General features: G+C 50.3%; 1 protein-coding gene across 5 annotated transcripts in view; it reads right to left on the bottom strand.

Annotated features, from left to right (window-relative positions):
• Positions 1 to 18,260, bottom strand: part of CAMSAP3 (calmodulin regulated spectrin associated protein family member 3) — a 46,106-nt gene that overhangs the window by 14,917 nt on the left and 12,929 nt on the right. The window contains exons 1-6 of one of the 5 annotated variants that reach the window (XM_079965900.1): positions 13,647 to 13,752; positions 11,846 to 12,111; positions 4,849 to 4,983; positions 2,938 to 3,036; positions 2,262 to 2,294; positions 1,231 to 1,278 (exon numbers count right to left, since the gene is read on the bottom strand). In XM_079965900.1, coding sequence (XP_079822026.1) covers positions 1,231 to 1,278; positions 2,262 to 2,294; positions 2,938 to 3,036; positions 4,849 to 4,983; positions 11,846 to 12,111; positions 13,647 to 13,737 — 672 coding nt within the window. In that variant the 5' untranslated portion in view covers positions 13,738 to 13,752. Of the gene's footprint in view, positions 1 to 1,230; positions 1,279 to 2,261; positions 2,295 to 2,937; positions 3,037 to 4,848; positions 4,984 to 11,845; positions 12,112 to 13,646; positions 13,753 to 18,260 lie in introns of those variants that run through there. The other 4 variants (XM_079965897.1, XM_079965899.1, XM_079965898.1 and 1 more) reach the window with 4 other exon arrangements.

Below are 18,260 nucleotides of genomic sequence, written 5' to 3'. Positions count from 1 at the left end.
AGTGACCCCAAGGACCAGCTGCCAGCTCCCCTCACTCTCCCCACCACACAAATGTTCCAAGGGGAGGTTCTGGCCTAGTGCTAGGCCCAGTGGGCTGCAGCGCCACAATGGCTGTGGGGGGATGCTAAATTGGGGGAGGGGATCTGCCCTGGGCAGGAGAGAAGACAGAGGAGCCAGCAAGTCAGTCCTGCTAAATAACTGCATTTCCCACTCCAAGGAAACATGCTTGTCCTCACCCCAGGACACAGCAGACAAGACAACAAAAGGCAGCCCCCACACCAGAGACACACACAGAGCAGGGCAGGCCGTGCGCAGACATTGCACAGGGCAAAGGGAGGGGGGAAGGGGTGCACAGACAAACAGGCACAGACACCCAGCAGGCCAGCAAAAAATAAAAAAGGGTGAGGAGAAAAAAAAGAGAGAGGCAAATGGGGCACCTCCATTCCTGCTGCAATGAGCTGGAGGGAGGTTTCAGAGGGAAAGGGCCATGTCCCTGGGGGCGGGAAAGAGTTGGCCGTAGACAGCAAGCTCTGGAGACCAGCTTGACAGATGCTCTACCCCTTCCTCCACCACTGCTGAAGCCAGGAATTAATGGAGCAAGCCTTCCCCCCCACCCACCACCAGCCAGCCCAGGAGAAGAGACCAAAGGAACCAAGGGAGGAGGTGGTCACCTGGCCCCAGAGGCCAAAACAGGTCAACTCTTGACACAGCAGGAGTTTTGGTGGACAGTGGTGGTAATGAGAGGGTTTGTGCTGTTGGCTGCACCCACATCTTTCCCATCCTGACACCTTACAGCTCTAGAGAGAAAAGTTGGTGGACGCCACCACACTAAACGTCCTAAAATAGAAGAAAAGCCAGAGTGTCTAACAAAAACAAGAAATGCAACCCCGGATTTCTGCAGGCTCTGGAAAGGCAAGGGGCTGATTGTGTTTGGAGGGTGAGCAATGAGATGAGGCGAACTCCCAAGAACTGAGGGCAAATGGCAGGTCTCTTGTAGGCTGTTTGTTGCTCTGAATGTGGAGGGAGGAGGACCCTGGAAAATGTCCACAGCGGAGAGGAAAGCTCGCCTCTCCAAGCCCCAGGAAAGTTGGCAGCTTGTGGGGCAGGGGAGAAAGGCGGCCCAGGCCCATTGCAGCAGGAACGGCCCAAAGTCCTAGAAAACAGCAACCCGGGTGGATGGCAAGGTGGTGCAGGCGGGCGGTGGGAGGCACGCGCCGACGGATACATTACCACAGGAGGCTTATTCCCCGACTCCTTCAAACAAAAAGCGATGGCATGCTGGATGCAATAGCAAAGAAAAGAGAGAGCCTGATCAATGCACCCGCAAGGAGGGAGGAGAGAGGAGGAAAGGGCTGCTGCTGCTGCCTTGCAAGGCTGGGGAACAGGGTAGGGGTAGGGGGTTGCAGGGAAGGCCTAGCCAAGGCCTAGCTTTCTGCCTGGGGTGATTAAAGCCTCCCCAGCATGCACCTGGGGCTCCCAAGAGAGCCCTCTCTCCCTTCCGGAGCACCCCACACTCCTGAACACTAAACGCACTGAGTACAGCTGCACTGAGTACAGCTGGGCAGCAAGCAAATGGCGGGGGGGGGGGAGAGGGGGACAGAAGGCAACACAGAAGGGGGGAATAAAGGAATGTCGTGTAACTAGCATGCTGTTCCTACTTGGCAGCTCCAGGCATGAGCTGCCCTGCTCTGGCTGTCTCTTAACCCCTCTGCACAAATGAAAACCGGGGCTTCTCGGTTGATCTCTGAGGCAGTCCCTCTTGCCTGTCCGTTAGACCCCAGGGCACCTGTAACCCCAAGGAGGTTGCGTTATTCAGGGCAGGAAGAAGAGATCCGTTAAGCACCCACCGCCACCGCCAGAACCCAACCCTCATGTGCCCCAACACGCGGAGCTAAGAGAGAGCAAAGCAGGAGCGGGTTGCGGAGGGAAGGGAGATGAGAACAAAGGATGCTGGGATATACCAGCATCCCAGCAGCTGGTGTCTCATGTGGGAACACGCCTCCTCCTCCTCCTCCTCCTCCCGGGACAGGGTCCCCTCTGCCCTCAAAGTCTCCCCAAAGTTCAGGCAGGTGCCCATCCCACAGGGAGCAGGGCAATGTCGTCCCCTCACTGAAAAACACACACACACACACACACACACACACTCGGGTATCTCTGCTCCAAGGTCCTAAATCCCCAGCATCCTTTGCTCTGGGTCCCCCTGGCATGCAGCACAGGAGCCAAAAGCAGCAGGGAGATAATAAGTAAAGCCACCCACTTACAGGAACCAGTTTCCAGTACCACCTTGTGGGACACTGAAGCAGAGGAAAAGATGCAGAAAAAGACAGCTCTGTCACATAACACACCGTGACGGTATCGCACTCGCAGCACAGAAAGCCGGAGGGGCAGCTTGGGCTGGGATGAGGCCTCGTCGTTGGGCCCATCGGGGACATGAACGGGGCAGCTTCTCAGGCAGGCAACCCGCCTCCGCCCCCCTCAATATGGTCCGACCACTCTGGCCAACAGAGCCAGTGAGCCAGCTCCACAGAATGGTTCTGGGGGAGAAGTCAAGGATCTCTGGTTGCCCACAAAGCAAGGACAAAGCAGACAAAGGCCACCTCACAGGAGGAGGGCGAAGCAGCAGATCTACAAGGGGGAGAGGTAGGGAATCCTTGGGGTGCAGGGAGTTCCCAAACATAAGCTAGAGTTGGGGGGCGGGGAGTCAGTCAGAAGGGAGGAAGCGAATTCTATCTTTGAAGGAAAGAGCGGGAGGGAAAGGGTGTGGCTTGTACACAGAACAAAGCTGGCATGGATAAAGCCACCCTTCCGTCGCCACGCTTTAGCTACTGGGGCAGGGCCCACAAATGGCCTCCCTCCCTCCCACTCCAGCTACACCACAAGTCAAGACTCCCTCCCTGCTCCATTCAGAAGGAAGCTGCACGAGCCAGGCAAACACACCTTGGGACCGCTGTTGGATGCCTGGGTCTGGCCGTCTGTTCCTGGAGCAGCCCGCTGAGTGCATTCCTGCTCGCTGCTTTGCTGTATCTTGTGGATGATCTGGAGGGAGGAAGCAAGGAGCATGCCGTTGTTGTCTTTTGTTTTGCTTTTTATAAATACAGTCATACCTTGGAAGTCGAGCAGAATCCATTCCAGAAGTCCGTTCAACTTCCAAAACATTCAAAAACCAAAGCGTGGCTTCTGATTGTCTTCCTGCAGCCAATCGGAAGCCCCGTTGGGTGTTCAGCTTCCAAAAATAGTTTGCAAACCGGAACAGGCATTTCTGGGTTTGCGGCATTTGGGAACTAACATACATTTCTGTCTATTAGACGCCCCCATGTATAAGACCCTCCCCCCTATATTGGGGGACTTAATTTTAAGAAAATGAGGGGAGATGGCTCAAAGTTGTTGAGCCTCTCCCCCCATGCAGCTGTGGGCAGGAAACACTCCCTAGATCATTTCCCGCACACAGGTAGGGAGTGTTTCCCTCACGCATCAGCATCGAGGGAAGTTGTGCTCTAACCAGCCAGCAGGTTGGCCAGAGGGCACCTTCCCCTGATGCTGCTGTGCGCGCAGGAAACGATCCAAGGAGTGTTTCCCATGTGCAGCGGCATCAGGGGAAGCTGTGTGCCACCAGCCAGTGCCCCCAGATCGTTCCCTGTAGGCAGCAGCATCGGGAGAAGCTGCGTGCCGCCACCCAGCACTTCCAGATCGCGGCACTTCCAGCGGCATCTCCCCCCATGCCACTATCCATGTATTGGACGACCTTTGACATGATTTTTGTGTCAAAAAACCTCATCCAATACACGGGAAAATACAGTAAGCTGTTCCAAAACCAAGGTATGACTGTATTTTTATTGATTTTTTTTTCAGCACAGGATACAATAAAAGTCAAACTTATTTAAATAAAAGATATTTTTTAAAAATGTATTGGGAAGAGGCACACACACCTTACCAATCCCTGCACATCCCACCCACAGACCAATTTAAGGTGCTGAAGGTCCCTCCCCTGCTATTCTCCTCTCCTTCCCAAACAGGTCATGTTATACGTGTCTCCAAAAACATGACTGCCTTCCTGAGTCCAGGCCAAAAAGAGAGATAAATGACTTGTGGCACCTTATTAAAGATGACAAATGTGTTACAGGGATAAACTTTCATGGATTAGAGATCCCTTTATCAGATGCATGAAGTTAATCCCCCATTGGCATGTGGGTGTAAAAAAACTTTTGTTGGAGAGGAAAGGGCAATGAAATGCAACTCCACTTGAGCTTAAATGTACACAAATTAAGCCCAGCACCCCTTCACAACAGCAGCAAATTGGTGATAGAATGAAACGGGCCGGAACAGAATCAAGGAACTGCCCCTTTTATTTAATATTTTATCCCAAGTTTCTATGAGGTCATATTCAAAACCAATGAAAAAACTATGTTTATCCTTTGGGCTCCAGGTGAGATTTTATAGCAATTTTTAGTAGGATAAATCTATGTCCCCAAAGGGCTCACAAATTTTAAGTAATCCATCCAAACCATTTTACTCCAACCTCACATTTTCCATGTCAGAGGTTGGACAGTGCAGCTGGGCATGGACTAGTGCAGATGTGGAGAACCTCTGGCCCTCCAGATATTTCTGAACTACAACTACAACCATCACTGGCCACTGGCTATCCTTGCAGGGGTTGATGGGAATTGTAGTTGACCTCTAGAGGAGTAAAGGTTCCTGGAGTAGAGAATCAAAAAAACTTGCTGTGTGAATAAAGTGGGACATTAACTCTCTCTATGCCCACCTAAGTAATCTGGAGGAAGCACAAATACCAAGAATAGCTGATTGATTGATTGATTGATTGACTGATTGATAGATAAATAAATAAGGTACCATGTCTATCCAGTGCAGAAGTTTCTGGTCCCAGGAGATGGCTGCCAGATCAGTGCCTGGTGTAACACTGAGTGAGCTGGTGGCTTCCAACGCAAACGCTGTCATCAGTGAGTCAATCAGTGCCAGGTGCGCACCCTGTACGTGTGGCAAGGAAGAGAGAGGCAAGTTAGGCAACCTGTGTTCAGCCACGAGGGTATCCTTACCCCACAAATGGAGCCAGGCACATAGTTGGTGCCACCCTTAGGTGTGAGATTACACAGGAAAAGGGAGAACTATCTTCCCATTGATGCTGGGACAGGTGCAAGCAAGCTCCACCATTCCTCAGGATGAATTGCCAAGTTCAGTTTACTTTTCTCCCTGCTTCCTAAAGTTCAGAGACACAGATCAACTACTGTATTTTTCGCTCTATAAGATGCACCAGACCACAAGACGCACCTAGATTTTGGAGGAGGAAAACAAGAAAAAATATATTCTGAATCTCAGAAGCCAGAACAGCAAGAGGGATCGCTGCGCAGTGAAAGCAGCAATCCCTCTTGCTGTTCTGGCTTCTGGGATAGCTGCGCAGCCTGCATTCGCTCCATAAGACACGCACACATTTCCCCTTACTTTTTAGGAGGGAAAAAGTGAGTCTTATAGAGCAAAAAATAAGGTATGTTCTGCTCTCCTATCACAGGGCAACAGGCTAGCCCTCCATGGCATAAGCTGCTTTCTCCAGTGTAATAAAGCACACAGATTGTCGGGGGCATGCTGGAAGGACAGCGTCTTGGCTGGGGTGAATAAGCAGAATGAATGGAGTTACCAGCAGATGCAGGCTGGCAGCACGTAGATGTATTTACTCTGGAAGTGCATACTCGATTCTGACCAAACTAAGCTTCCTGGTGTATATTTTGCTCTAGGGGGCTTAGTTTCGTCAGAATCTAGTATACACTTTCAGAGTTAATGCTAAATACATTACTTCTGGTAAATGAGCCACCATAGTTGCTAGAGGGCTGTGCAAATTTGTGTCCTGGGCTTTTTAGCCTCCTCTACCCATGTACTATCTGAAGCCAAAAGGTTGGTTGCCAGATGTGAAATATATTGGCATTATTTTCAGCTGTCCCACCCCACTACAAGGACTGGAGTCTTGGGCCAGATCATGGTAACATGAGAATCCCCCTTGCTGTGCCCGACTGAGCAAGCTCAGTCCCAGTCTTACACCACAGGAGAGCAGATTAGTTGCCTTAAGCTTTTAATGCTGTTAAGGAGAACCTGGATGAGAGCAGCCTGGGGGCAAAGGGAACATGTGCTTGGTACAGATATTGGGCTTTATTACCAGCATCGTCATCATGCATGCAGTCTGCCTGCCCCCATGTTTCCCTCCAAATTCTGCATGCAAGATCTCTCAGTGCCCCAAACCCAGGAACTATGGGTCCAGGAGCAACAGCCTCTTCTGCTTCTGGGCAGGTCTAATAGGATAGCCTACAAGCCAATTATCTCTGCGAAGACCCTAGCAACAATGCCAGCTGCCTTCTGATATTCTAAAGTGGCAGGGGGAGATGGAAGACAGGATCTTTCTTGATAGGACCCATTTGCAGTCCACAGTGGACTTGCGGTGGTTGACAAAGGTCACATTTCTCAGTTGTGATGTACAGACATGGGGAGAGAAGCAGCAGGTAGAACATTAGACGGGAAGACCCAAAATTGCCTGTGGTCTCTCCAAGCAAAGCTGAAATCCTTCTAGCCAAGAGGTTTAAGCAGGTGGGATAAACTTGAGCCACTTCCTATGGAAATATGAAGGAAGGTCCCAGGCCCTGAATAATGGTACTTTTGTCTGTTAAGCTCCTGAACAGAAAATGTGACAGGGAACTCTCCCTCTTACAACCTCACCCCCATGGCAGAAGCAGCACTAGAAGATTTTCTGCCAGCAGTGATCTGCTAACAAGAAATGGAAAAAAGTGAAGTCTCTGCTGAGTCAAGGGGGGAGGGGAATATCCAACGCAGCATAAAGTGAATGTTCCATCAGCACGGGGATTTTTGCTTGTGCAACGGAATGTTCTTCCCCTCTCCTCCCCCTGCAAAGCTGTTCCAGGGGTTTCTCCAATCCTCTGGAGTAGATTTAGGGAGGGTGCATGGCACATGCAAGGCAAAGGTGGTAGTGGTGGAAGCCCAGTTGCCCAAGTGGAAATCCTTGTGCCAACAGGACAGCTGAATACTGCTCAAGGCTTGCCTCACAACGATATGAGGATGGACAGTTTATACAATCAGCTAAATTCAAGTGATGAAGGTTTCTCTGGACTGTACCTCTTCAGGCTGCACAGAAGGAATTGCAAGTCTGAAGCCTTTTCACCAAGAAAATAAAATGTTGAACTAATGAAACTAGACCAAAGGTAGCCAATGCGTGGCCTTCCAGAGATGTTGCTGGACTACAACTCCCATTATCCCTGACCACTGGCCATCCTAGTTGGGTCTGATGGGAGTTAAAGACCAACATCACTTGGAGGACTAAAGGTTCTCTGCTCCTGGACTAAACTGAACTCTTCTCCCTGACATGCTCATTCTCTACATGCAGGTATGGGATCAGCATTCAAAAAGGGACAAACTTTGCTACTCGGTTCTGGCCAAACTGGTGCACCCTGTGCAAAGTTTTTACTGAAACCCCTGCCTGAACAAGTTATGGAAAGTCAGACCACAACTGTAAAATGCAATGAAAGCTCCCACCCATCTTTAACGCAGATCCTAGGACCTGAGTTTTGTCATGGCTACCGTCAAATAAAACTTTACTGCTACCATGGCAAACATTTTAAGAATGGGTTATGTAGTCACACAAACACTGCATGTCTGTTTGGTTATTCAAATGACTACAGCTCTAGCCTGATCCAGGAATGGGGTTTTTTTGTGAGGAGGTGGGTTCAAAGGAAGAAGAGCAGGAGTATCAAAATGTGAGTTCACTGAGTGCCCAACTGCAACTGGGTCCTTGCAAGCAAAAGGCAACAAGCAGGCCAGATGCAGGCCTCTAGGTGCACCACACCCAGCCCTTCCTGGCAGCCTGATTTTCTGCACCAGCAGAGCGGGAACTGCAGCAGAGGGAAAAGCTGTTGACTCGACAGTGAATCAAGCTTGGGTGTTAATGGGGCCCTCGTACTTGGGAGACAGAGAGAGAATAATGCAGAATAAGGGATGTGCCAAGCCTGAAGGGAGAAGCCTGAGAACAAGCCTCTCATTCCCCTTCAGAGCTGGGGCCACACCTAGCACACCTCAGGACGGGGGACCTCTGGCTAAAAAACCCTGTTCCCCTGGTTTCTTCTTCCCCTCCTTCAAAGACAAGGCCCAAAACAGACACAGCTACACTCCCTCTAGCTGCTTGGGCCTCAATAAGGCCTTTGTGGGATAAATACACTGAGGCCGTGTCAGACAAGGCCAGGGGAGTCGGATAATAGCCACACTGCTCGGCTCTGGCTCTGATGTCTGCTTTCCAATATCATTGCTGGCAGAAAGCCAACATGGCTGCCACCACCAGCTCCCTCCACAGAGCAACTAATCCGCTGCTTTGCTCTCCCATACTCTTGGAGTTCAGGGTGTGGCGGCAGCCTAGCTGTGCTCTCTCTAAACATCTTGCCCCCATGTGGCGCGCAACCTACACTTTCCTTGGGAGGGGCTCCAAATGCCCGGATCAAAATCAAGAGTCTCCATCATTCTCCTCACCCTCAACCCTGTGCAAAATTAAACCTTCCCTTTCCAATTGCTTCCATGGGCACCATTTCCCCAGCACACAGCTGGGAGCAAGGGAGATAGAGGACACCCCTCCCTCCAGCTAGCTGGCGCTCTCGCCTCTCCTCCCGGCCTTGACAGAATCACCAGAGCAAAATTAATAGCAATCAGAGATACCCGCTCAGCGCGGAGCAATCCCACCAGGCACCTGCCGGCAGAGCCGCACCAGCAGCGGGGATTCCCCCTCCCCGCCTCCCCCTCCCATTACACAAGCACCAGGCGGAAGAATGATAATTGCTGGGCCCAGGGAGCAGAAAGCAGAAATCCCCAAGCCCCCTTTCTGGGCTTTAACAATTTGTACATCCTTCCTAGCGCTTGCTTTGTGTTGCTTTCCCCCATATTCCAGGTCTTCCTCTGCTCCACCGCAAAAGCAAACTCCCCCCACCCCAAAAAATATTTTTTATTTGCTTTTCTGTTTTCGCCATCAACACATACATACTCTGTTACATTCATGCACAATAGAAAAGAAAAACATGTACTAATAATAGTGTCATATATATATATATATACACACACACACACACACACACACACACACACTCCTCCAAGCTGTTTAAATCCTATATATATTTACTTTTACTTCCCTTCCACTCTTTCCTTGGTATCCTAGCCTTTTAACTGAGTTTTCTTTCTTTTGCCACCTCCTTTGTTGCCAGTGTATCCATTTGGAATTCTCATATCAACACCTCAACAATTTTCATTTTTAAAAACCCTCATACACAGTAGGGTGGGCTTCGGTGTGAGGGACAGACTCCAACCTCAGCCTCCTTCTGAACCCCCCTCTCTCTTCTCACACACTTCTTGCCTTTCACACCTAAATAAGTGTATGGTTCCCACCCTTCACGGCTCTCTTTTTCCCATCTGTTTTCTTGCAGAGGGGAGAGGGAAACACCCGCAGTGTTTCCCAACCACATCCCCTCCTCACAACAGCCCTTCCTGAAAATAGATAAACTGGAAAGGGAGATAGGATGTGGAGTTGTCAGCTATTGCAGATAAGTTTCCCCAAGTTCACTTACTATTGCTCAACCTCACACTCACTCCGAGCCGGCTAGTTATAGGTGCTTCTAAAAGGGGACACACAAAGCCAGGCCCCTGTTTTGCCCCTGCAACAGTAAACCAGAACAAAAAGAAAGAAAAAGAAAGCACCCTTCATTCTAGGATATTATCCTGTTCTCCCTCCTTCTTAGGATTTGCTATACTACAAACCACTAAGGTCCAACCCTAGTTAAAGGAAACCTGAATTACCATGTGCTTGTGTACAAGTGAAAAAGGACTAGCCGCTTGTACAGAGGACCTTCCTTCCCACATGTGTACAGATGTTTGTGCATGCCAGGCCTTAGACCAACAGTAAATAACTTCCTTTGCCAGCAGAGGGTCCCTGGTTCAATCCTTGGGAGTCTCCAGGGAAGGAAGAACCTTTGGAGTGCTGCTACCAGTCAGTGTAAACAACACTCAGCTGCAGGGACTAGTGGCCTCATCTGGCATGAGAGGCAGATGTTCCTAATGCTGGCCATCTAACCCTTAGTGCACTGTGGCCCACCTTTTCTCCTTGATAATATCAGCACTTTAAAAACCAACGGGGCTTCGAAGGGAGCAACAGGAGGCTTCAGCTTCCCAAGAGGGAGAGTCAAAAGACCTTGGGGTGGTGGGGTAGAAAGAAACTTCTCCTGTGGTGTCTTTAGCCACACCTCAGCCCTCCCCACCCAGAGAGAGATGAGGGAAGGGGTTCCCACGGGGTGGCTGGGATCTAAGCTTGTAAAGGCTCCACCCTGAAGCTGTGGCGCCACAGAAGACGCTTCTTGTATTAACAGAGGCAGGCAAGGAGGGAGGGAGGAGGGAAGGAGTTTTGGGGATTTGTCTGTCACCCTCAGGGCCTCCACCATGCCACTGCACAGGACAGGACAGCGCTGGGGAGAGCAGCATTTACACAAGGACGTCAAAAGGAGCAGCGAGCGTCCTCCCCACAATTCAGAGCCTGCCTTTGGGCTGGTGGGAGGAAGATCCTTTCACAGAAAATCTTTTTCTCCACAGCCCTCTTCCCCAAACCATCAGTTACATCAAACATATGCCCAGAACAGCCTCTGTGCAGCAGTGCCCAGCAGTGGCGTAGCGTGGGTTATCAGCACCCGGGGCAAGGCAAGTAATTTGCGCCCCCTAACCCATGGATTTGCGCCCCCTAACCCGTGGATTTGCGCCCCCTAACCCGTGGATTTCCCTAACCCCCAGATGTTGCGCCCGGTGCGGCCGGCCCCCCCTGCACCCCCCACGCTACGCCACTGGCGCCCAGCCACTAATGCTGCCTTCGCCATCCTGGTGACTTCCAGATGCTGTGGACCACAACTCCCACCAGGCCCAGCCAGCACAGTCGCTGATGGGGAATGGTGGTCCCAAACACCTGGAAAACACCAGAGCTAGTGAAGCCTGTGCTACTGTCATCGTGATCACCAGATCACAGAGCTCCAGGCATATATATATCTAGGAGATGACAGCACCCATTTGAGCCAACCACATTTCAAAACTACTAAATTCATGCTTCAGACTAATTTTTAATGCTTGCGTGGGAGTTACATTCCGGGGATCATGCCCAAAGCCAAAATCGTGTATCGTCAAAACACCGTGGGTACAATGGTGGGTGGGATTGCCAAAGCATTTTTTCCTGGACGTCTGCTCCCTTTTCACCTCTTTTTTTAATTTTTTGCCAAGTGCATAAAGCTGAATGCACACAAGTTAAATGTGTGCAAGTTGTGGGTATCTCCCACCACACTGTTGCAGTACAGTGGGGAAACCGAACATGATGAACTTAGCTCTGCTCCTGAATCCTCAAGAGCAGGTCCTCCAACTCACATCAGCACAGCCTGCAATTGTCCACATCTTGCCGGACTCCCAGCTCCCATCACCCCTGACTGCTGGACATGCTAGCAGGGGCCAATGTGAGATGGAGGCCAACAACAACTGAAGAACCGCAAGTTAGCCACCCCTGCATCGTAGCGCCCCACTGAAATTTCTAAATCCCTTGTTTCTTCTAAGGAACAATCCTACCACGTTCATTCTTGGAAAGGCACTAACTGAGCTCCCCATCTCTGCTCCTGGTTTCAGCTGAGAGTTGGAGGGCAATTAATTTCTTTCCACTCTCCAGCAACCAACACCAACACCCACTCCAGTTTGAACAAACAGCACACCCCCCCTCCTTCTGCAAGAGCACCAAGTCAAAATGTTTACCCCTGGGAAGATGCCAAGCTTGTGGACTTACCAGTCTGATTGGTTTGTGGTGCAGATCTGTCTCCTTGATGGGCTTGTCTTGGAAGGTGGGCACCAAGCCACGATGGGCCAGAAGCTGGAGCAAGGCAGCATTGTCCTTGGGGGAAGGGGCGCCATCAGCACCCGATGGCAGGGCCCGGCGCCAGGCACGGCAGTAGATATCAGACGAATGCAACAAGCGGATGAGAGGAGGCTTCATGTGCTCCTGTTCATACTGGTCTGTATAGAAGGGTTCGCGTAGCTCAGCAGGGATGTGCTCTGTACACACACACAGAGAGAGAGATAAACAGTCACATTATTCCTTGCGCTCAGCAAGCCTCTCTAAAATATCCCATCTGCCTCAACGTATCTTTTGCACACCAACCCCCAGAGCCTCCTGATCCTCAGTACCCCTATTAGTTTTCTGTCACCACTATCGGTCCCAAGTCAGTGAGCTGCAGTGGCTAAGAGAGTGGATTTTGGTTGCAATAAATTCAAGTATAAATCCTCAACCCACCCTGAATCTCAGATACCAGATCTGCGTCTTCCCACCAATCTGGTGCCCTCCAAAAGTTATTGGACTACAACTCCCATCAATCACAGCCTGTATGGTCAATGGACAGTAATTATGGGAGTTGCAGTTCTGGGGGGCATCTAAAGGGCATCAGGTTAGGGAAGCCTTGACTATTTTATCCCACAGGAACTGTTGTGAGAAAAAGATATCCTATGCACGTTGTCCCCTGTGTTCTCCTAATAAAGAAGGGGGTAGAAATGCAATGAAAAATTATACCAAGAGAAGAGGTGCTGCAGATATAATGACGTTGTCCCCCTCCGGGGCCTTTTGCTGTCTCTCTCACCTGTCCCCACAGGCCTGTCTCCAGGGTTAAAGGGGGGAAATAGTTCCACAGATGGAGGTGGGCTCAAGCCCAGGCACACAACAGGCAAGGCATCCTGAAAAGCCTTCCAAATGCCAGGGCCAGCAGGTGATTCTTAATGATATAGGTTGTCTCTTTTACTCCTCTCAGTCTGGGCATGGGGGGAATCAGACAAGTTAAGAGGCACATACAGTGGCTCAAGGCTGCATCAGGGTGAATCCCACTGTTCAGGACCAGGGCCAGAAGCAGCACCCAGCATCCTCAAAGCAGCACAGGAGTCAGGAAACTTTTTCAGCAGGGGGCCAGTCCACGGTTCCTCAGATCTTGTGGGGGACCAGACTATATTCTGAAGGGGGGGGGACGAATTCCTATGCCCCACAAATAACCCAGAGATGCATTTTAAATAAAAGGCCACATTCTACTCATGTGAAAACACACTGATTCCAGGACTGTCCACGGGCCGGATTTAGAAGGCAATTGGGCCAGATCCGGGCCCCCGGGCCTTAGTTTGCTTACCCATGCTCAAGCAGCTGCCAGGCCCAAAGCATCATACCAGGGCCCACCAACATTGCTGTTTGGCCCACCCACTGAGCCAGTCTCTTGGTCACAGATTTATGACAGTACCACCAGCAGCTAGGAATCTAGGTGATCATGGCAAATGAGGGGTAAGTGAGGGCTGGCTGCAGCACCTGGCAGGCTCCTGGTCCCTTGGGTATAGGACTTACAGTGGAAAGGAAGCTGCCCCTCATTTTGATTTACTCACAGCACATGACAGTGCCCCAAGTAGTTGAGCTCTGAAGTGGGAAGGGGGGGACCTGTGGCCTACAAACACTGTGGGTTCCCAATGTCCATCAGCCCCAGTCAGCATATCCATAGGTCAAGGATGCTGTCCAGCAACGTCTGGGGGTGGGCAGCTTCCCCACACTTGCCTTGGCATACCTGGAGGGTGGGCTGGTTGAAGGTTGTTGCACCCTCGTTCCCTTCCTATGCCCAGGTGGCTGATTTCAGGAAGCGGAAGGTTTACCTGCATGGCCTCTTCCAGCCCTACTCAATGGTTTGGGGGAAACTTATGCCAATGACGTCACCTCCCCAAATGTCGAAAGCCAAAACATACTGCACGGATTCGTTGCCTGTTAATATACTTTCCCTAATTTATTCCTGGCCTGTCTATAAAGAACAATAGCTTCTGAAAAATAAAATAGAAGTCGCAGGAACTTGGACAAGTCCCCTCTTCCCAAAGTCTTTTCCTTAGTGCTGTCAAGAGCTTAGAGCAGAAACAAACATTCCTGATGGCCAAGACTGGCCATGATGGCATCACAAGTCACCATCTTAGATCACACACAAGCAAACTGCAAGCCGCATGCAGCCCACTGTGTGTTCCCAAGCTACCCATTCCCAATGCCAATTGAATTTTGCTGAATTTTACTACTGGGGGAAGTATGTAAACTGTGCTACTCACAGCACAGCACATAGCTGCTCATTCTGAGGTGGTAGTTGATTATTCTCCTCTGAGTCGGGAAAGAAAGCAAGTATCATACTTGCTAGCCACCACAATTGCTGCTTTCAAAGGATGTCTGCACATATCTCTGTGGTGATATGTACATGTATGTAAGCACCCACCATCGCTGCATGTAGCCTCTGGGGGTAAAAAGACTGTGCATCCCTGGAATGCATATGAGGCAACTAGGGAAAGACTAATTCCTCCTTGCCCTCCCCTTACAAGTCTCCTGGCATCATAAAACACGCACACACTGGAACAGCATCCTCAGATGGATGCGATTTTGAGACAAGGGGTTTCCCCCTTCATGCTCTTTCATCTCCACAGCAGAAGCACTGCCCCTTTTGAGCACCTTTCCCCTAGCATGGCAAGAGGAAAAAGGCAGAAGCAAGGAACAGCATGGCTAGGAGCCAGATTCCCTTGAACGCTAGGCGAGTGCTCCCAATCTCAGATAAAACCTTACAGGACAGAAGGCAGAGATGGAGCCTCACAGGGCAGCCTTGGCTGTGCATCCGCTGGGGACTTGCACGCAAACCACACACCCCAACAAGCAAGTGCAGAGCAGACAAATAGCTTGGGGGCACCCACTGCAAGAGCTCTGGCATCCAGCAGTAAGAGGAGGGTATTAATTTCTACCCTGACAACACGATTAACATCAGCAGGCTCAGACACATCCTCTCACTGCAAGCTTACGACAGAAGGGGGATCCGCAATGTTATCACAGCACTATTTCAGGGGGCAGTGGAGTGTCTGGAGGCTGGGAATCCTGTGTTTAGCCTCTGGATTGCAAGAGGCAAATTATATTTAAAGGGTTAAGCGAGAAGTCAGGCCAATTTTTGCTTTGGGAAAGGGGCAGGCCTTTGGAGGAACTGGGAAGCAGGCCTCCCACAGGCTCAGTAATAAATGGCAGCGGTACAGGCTTCTCCTTCCTCCGGTGGAAACTGTAAGCTCTCTTCCTCCCACTGGGTTTGCAGTACTCTGGCCTGCGGATGGCGGGTATAGGGAAAGCAAGACATATTAGCGTCCTCCTGACAGGAAGATCATGCCAAGGCTTACACGCACGCGCTATACCAGCTGTTTCCTCAAGAGGTGAGGCCACGAGACTGGAGATCTACGTGTCAGCTCCTGCCAGTGAGCAGCGCTGGGAGGGACGGGACATTCCTGAGCGCGAGAGTGTGCAAAGGGGAACAGGTGGAACAGCTTTGCCAGCTGATTCAGCAGCACCTGATCACAGCCACAACTGCACGGGACCAGACTTGTGGCTGCAGTCCCAGCTCCTTTCCCGCCCCATGGCTCAGAGCCCGAACTAACAAAGCCCAGCCACCCCTCCTGGCAGAAAGCCCATCCCACCCACCTCCAAGTCTTCAGGGCATCCAACATTGGGAACAGCCTACTTTGGTTGGGAGGGATAAGGAGAGTGGTGGGACACACACACAAGTCTTTTAGGCTGTGAATAGCACAGCTTCCCTCCCAAGCACAGCTGAACTTGTGGCAGCGGGCACATGTTGCTCCTGAGAAATATAGTCAGAGCAGGTAACAGAGCTAACAGGGGCCGCAAGCCAACGTTGAATTGAAACCTCACAGCATAGAACTGTGGAGCTGGGAGGGACCATGAGGGTCATCTAGCCCAACCCCCTGCAATGCATTAATCTTTTGCCCAACATGGGGCTCGAAACCATGACTCTGAGATCAAGTCTCGTGCTCTACCAACTGAGCAATCTGAAATGTCTGCCAAAAGGTCCAGCTTTTCACGTGCTCACCAATATTGGCATAGACACTAAGATCATTACCAAACTTCTTGTTGGAGGGGGACAAGCACAAAGCGGAGCCTGCATATAGTAGCCCAGAACCTAAGAGAGTGCAAAGAGGTCAGCCTAGACATGAATGGCTATGGGTCCCTGCCACACAACACACCCACCACACATCAATTATTGCCCAGGGCTAGCATAGTTGCTAGTACTGACCCATGTCCTCTCCTGCCCCATCTGCAACCACAATGGGCGGCTTCTCTGCACAACAGGCACAACAGGCAAACCCAATATTTGGGGTGGGAAGTAATGCAGCTCTAAGGATTACGAAGCCAACAGGTTTTACTGTCTCTTCACATTCTGTCCTGGATGCCTTTTCAACAGTATCCAGAGCTGAGAATTGAAAAGGGATCAGCCCTTTTTCACATGACAGGCAGCAATGACCACTTTCCCATTGCAAAGAAACTTAAAATGATGGCAGCTTGCTCACTGCACAGAACCATTGTCAGAAACTCCATGAGTGGAGTAGAGAAATGGACCTGCTCAGCTACAAAGGGAGGAGAGTTTGCGCCAAACCAAGGTTGATCTTTCGAATCTGCATTCCTTACCACACCAGATGTAAGGGAAGCACAAAGGAGAAAGACTAGATATGGTGAAAGTTAGATAGAGCCTGACACTGATGCTTCCCAAGAACTCAGGTCAAGAGCACCTCAGTCCTGACTCACCAACCTCAAGGGGGATACTGTTGTTTTCTACTTCACAACAGATGAAGGGGCTACTTGCTAAGGGGGTCTTGCCAGCCTGGGGACAAATCAGATGTGACATTTGGCACTTGGCTTTCATTTGTGTGGCTGTTAATTTGAAATAAACAGCACGTGCAGAGGGAACAAAGTTGGATAGAAACCATGGTGGGGGTGGGGAGGGCAGGGGATGTTAACCCTTTGTCCCCAATAGGGTACTTACTAGAACCAGGTCCTCACACCTGCTATTGACAATGGAAAGAAGGTAGCAAGCAAGCAAGGGCTGTGAGGAAAATAGGCACCAGAGTTTTCTGATTTTTACAAAAACCAGATATAGAGAGGGGTTATTTGCTAATTCCAAGCAGGACTGTAGTGGGAGACAAAGGTTTAAAGCCCCTCTGTCTCCCATGCCATGGTCCCAATCTGGGTAGAGTCTCCCGCCCCCCCCCCAAAAAAAATCACCATTGGTTACTTCTTGTTTTAAAATCAGACATTCAAGTGAACAAATGTCATGTCTAGTTTGCTCTTCACATTAAGATATTAATCTGACACCCAGTGAGGTGCTAGAAAGGTATAAGCCCAGCTCTCATGACAAGGAGTTACTGTGCCACATAGGCCACTGACTTAATAAAAGAAAATTTGAACCACAAAGAGCAGGCCAAACAACACAAGCTCTCCAGCAATTATATCCAGGGCCACTGCTCTTCCCTTGCCCCCAGCCATCCTGGCATGAGCTTTTGCACTTTTAATGAGCAGCAAAAATGATGCCAGGCAACATCCCAATGTGGTAAGCTTGTAGCCACAAAGGACACAGACAGAAAAGCATCATGGAGACATAATTGCAATGGGAGATGAGTGGCAGCACATGATTAGGATCAGCTTTGGGCCCGCAGGTCTTAGGGGGAAATGCAGGCGAAAACGTAATAAAATATCACTGTGCTGATTCCTTCAAACAAACTTCAGAAAAGCAGGGACACGCCATGGTGCAACGAAAACACCTTCCAAGTGAGAGCCTCATCATGTTTCAGAGAAATGGGAACTCCCAAGCCTGGGAAAGGAAGCTAACAGTCCTTGCTCTCTGCCTCAGCGCTCCCAGCATTGTTGTGCTCTCTCAACTCAAAACCAGACACAAAGCATCTAACATGCAGGTTTATTTTTTATTTTTAAATTCAAATAGCATCACAGGTGAGGGGGCTGCCAATTATTGTGACAGTACCAAACATGGAAGGGGAGCTTAGCTAGTCCTTTCCTTGCTGTGGTCCTAAGACAAATATTCTGAAGCGAATTTATACCACTGGTGTACCTAACCCATATTGTCGACCTTGACTGGCAGTGGCTCTCCAGGATTCCAGGCGTCTCCCAGCTTTACCTGGAAATGTCAGGGACTGAACCTGTGACCTTCTGCATCTAAGGAAGATGCTCTGCCACTGACCCTATGGCCTACCACAGAAATCCCCCACTGGCATATTTAACGCCACATGCCACAGTGAACTGAAAGCCGCATCTAGTTTGGCCTTCAGACACGTGCATCTGAAACCCTGCAGAGGGAAAAGCCTTGGTGGGCTGG

This window comes from Podarcis cretensis, assembly GCF_951804945.1.
Source record: "Podarcis cretensis genome assembly, chromosome: 2".
In the NCBI taxonomy this organism is placed as follows: domain Eukaryota; kingdom Metazoa; phylum Chordata; class Lepidosauria; order Squamata; family Lacertidae; genus Podarcis; species Podarcis cretensis.
This window is presented reverse-complemented; position numbering and strand designations above follow the sequence as displayed.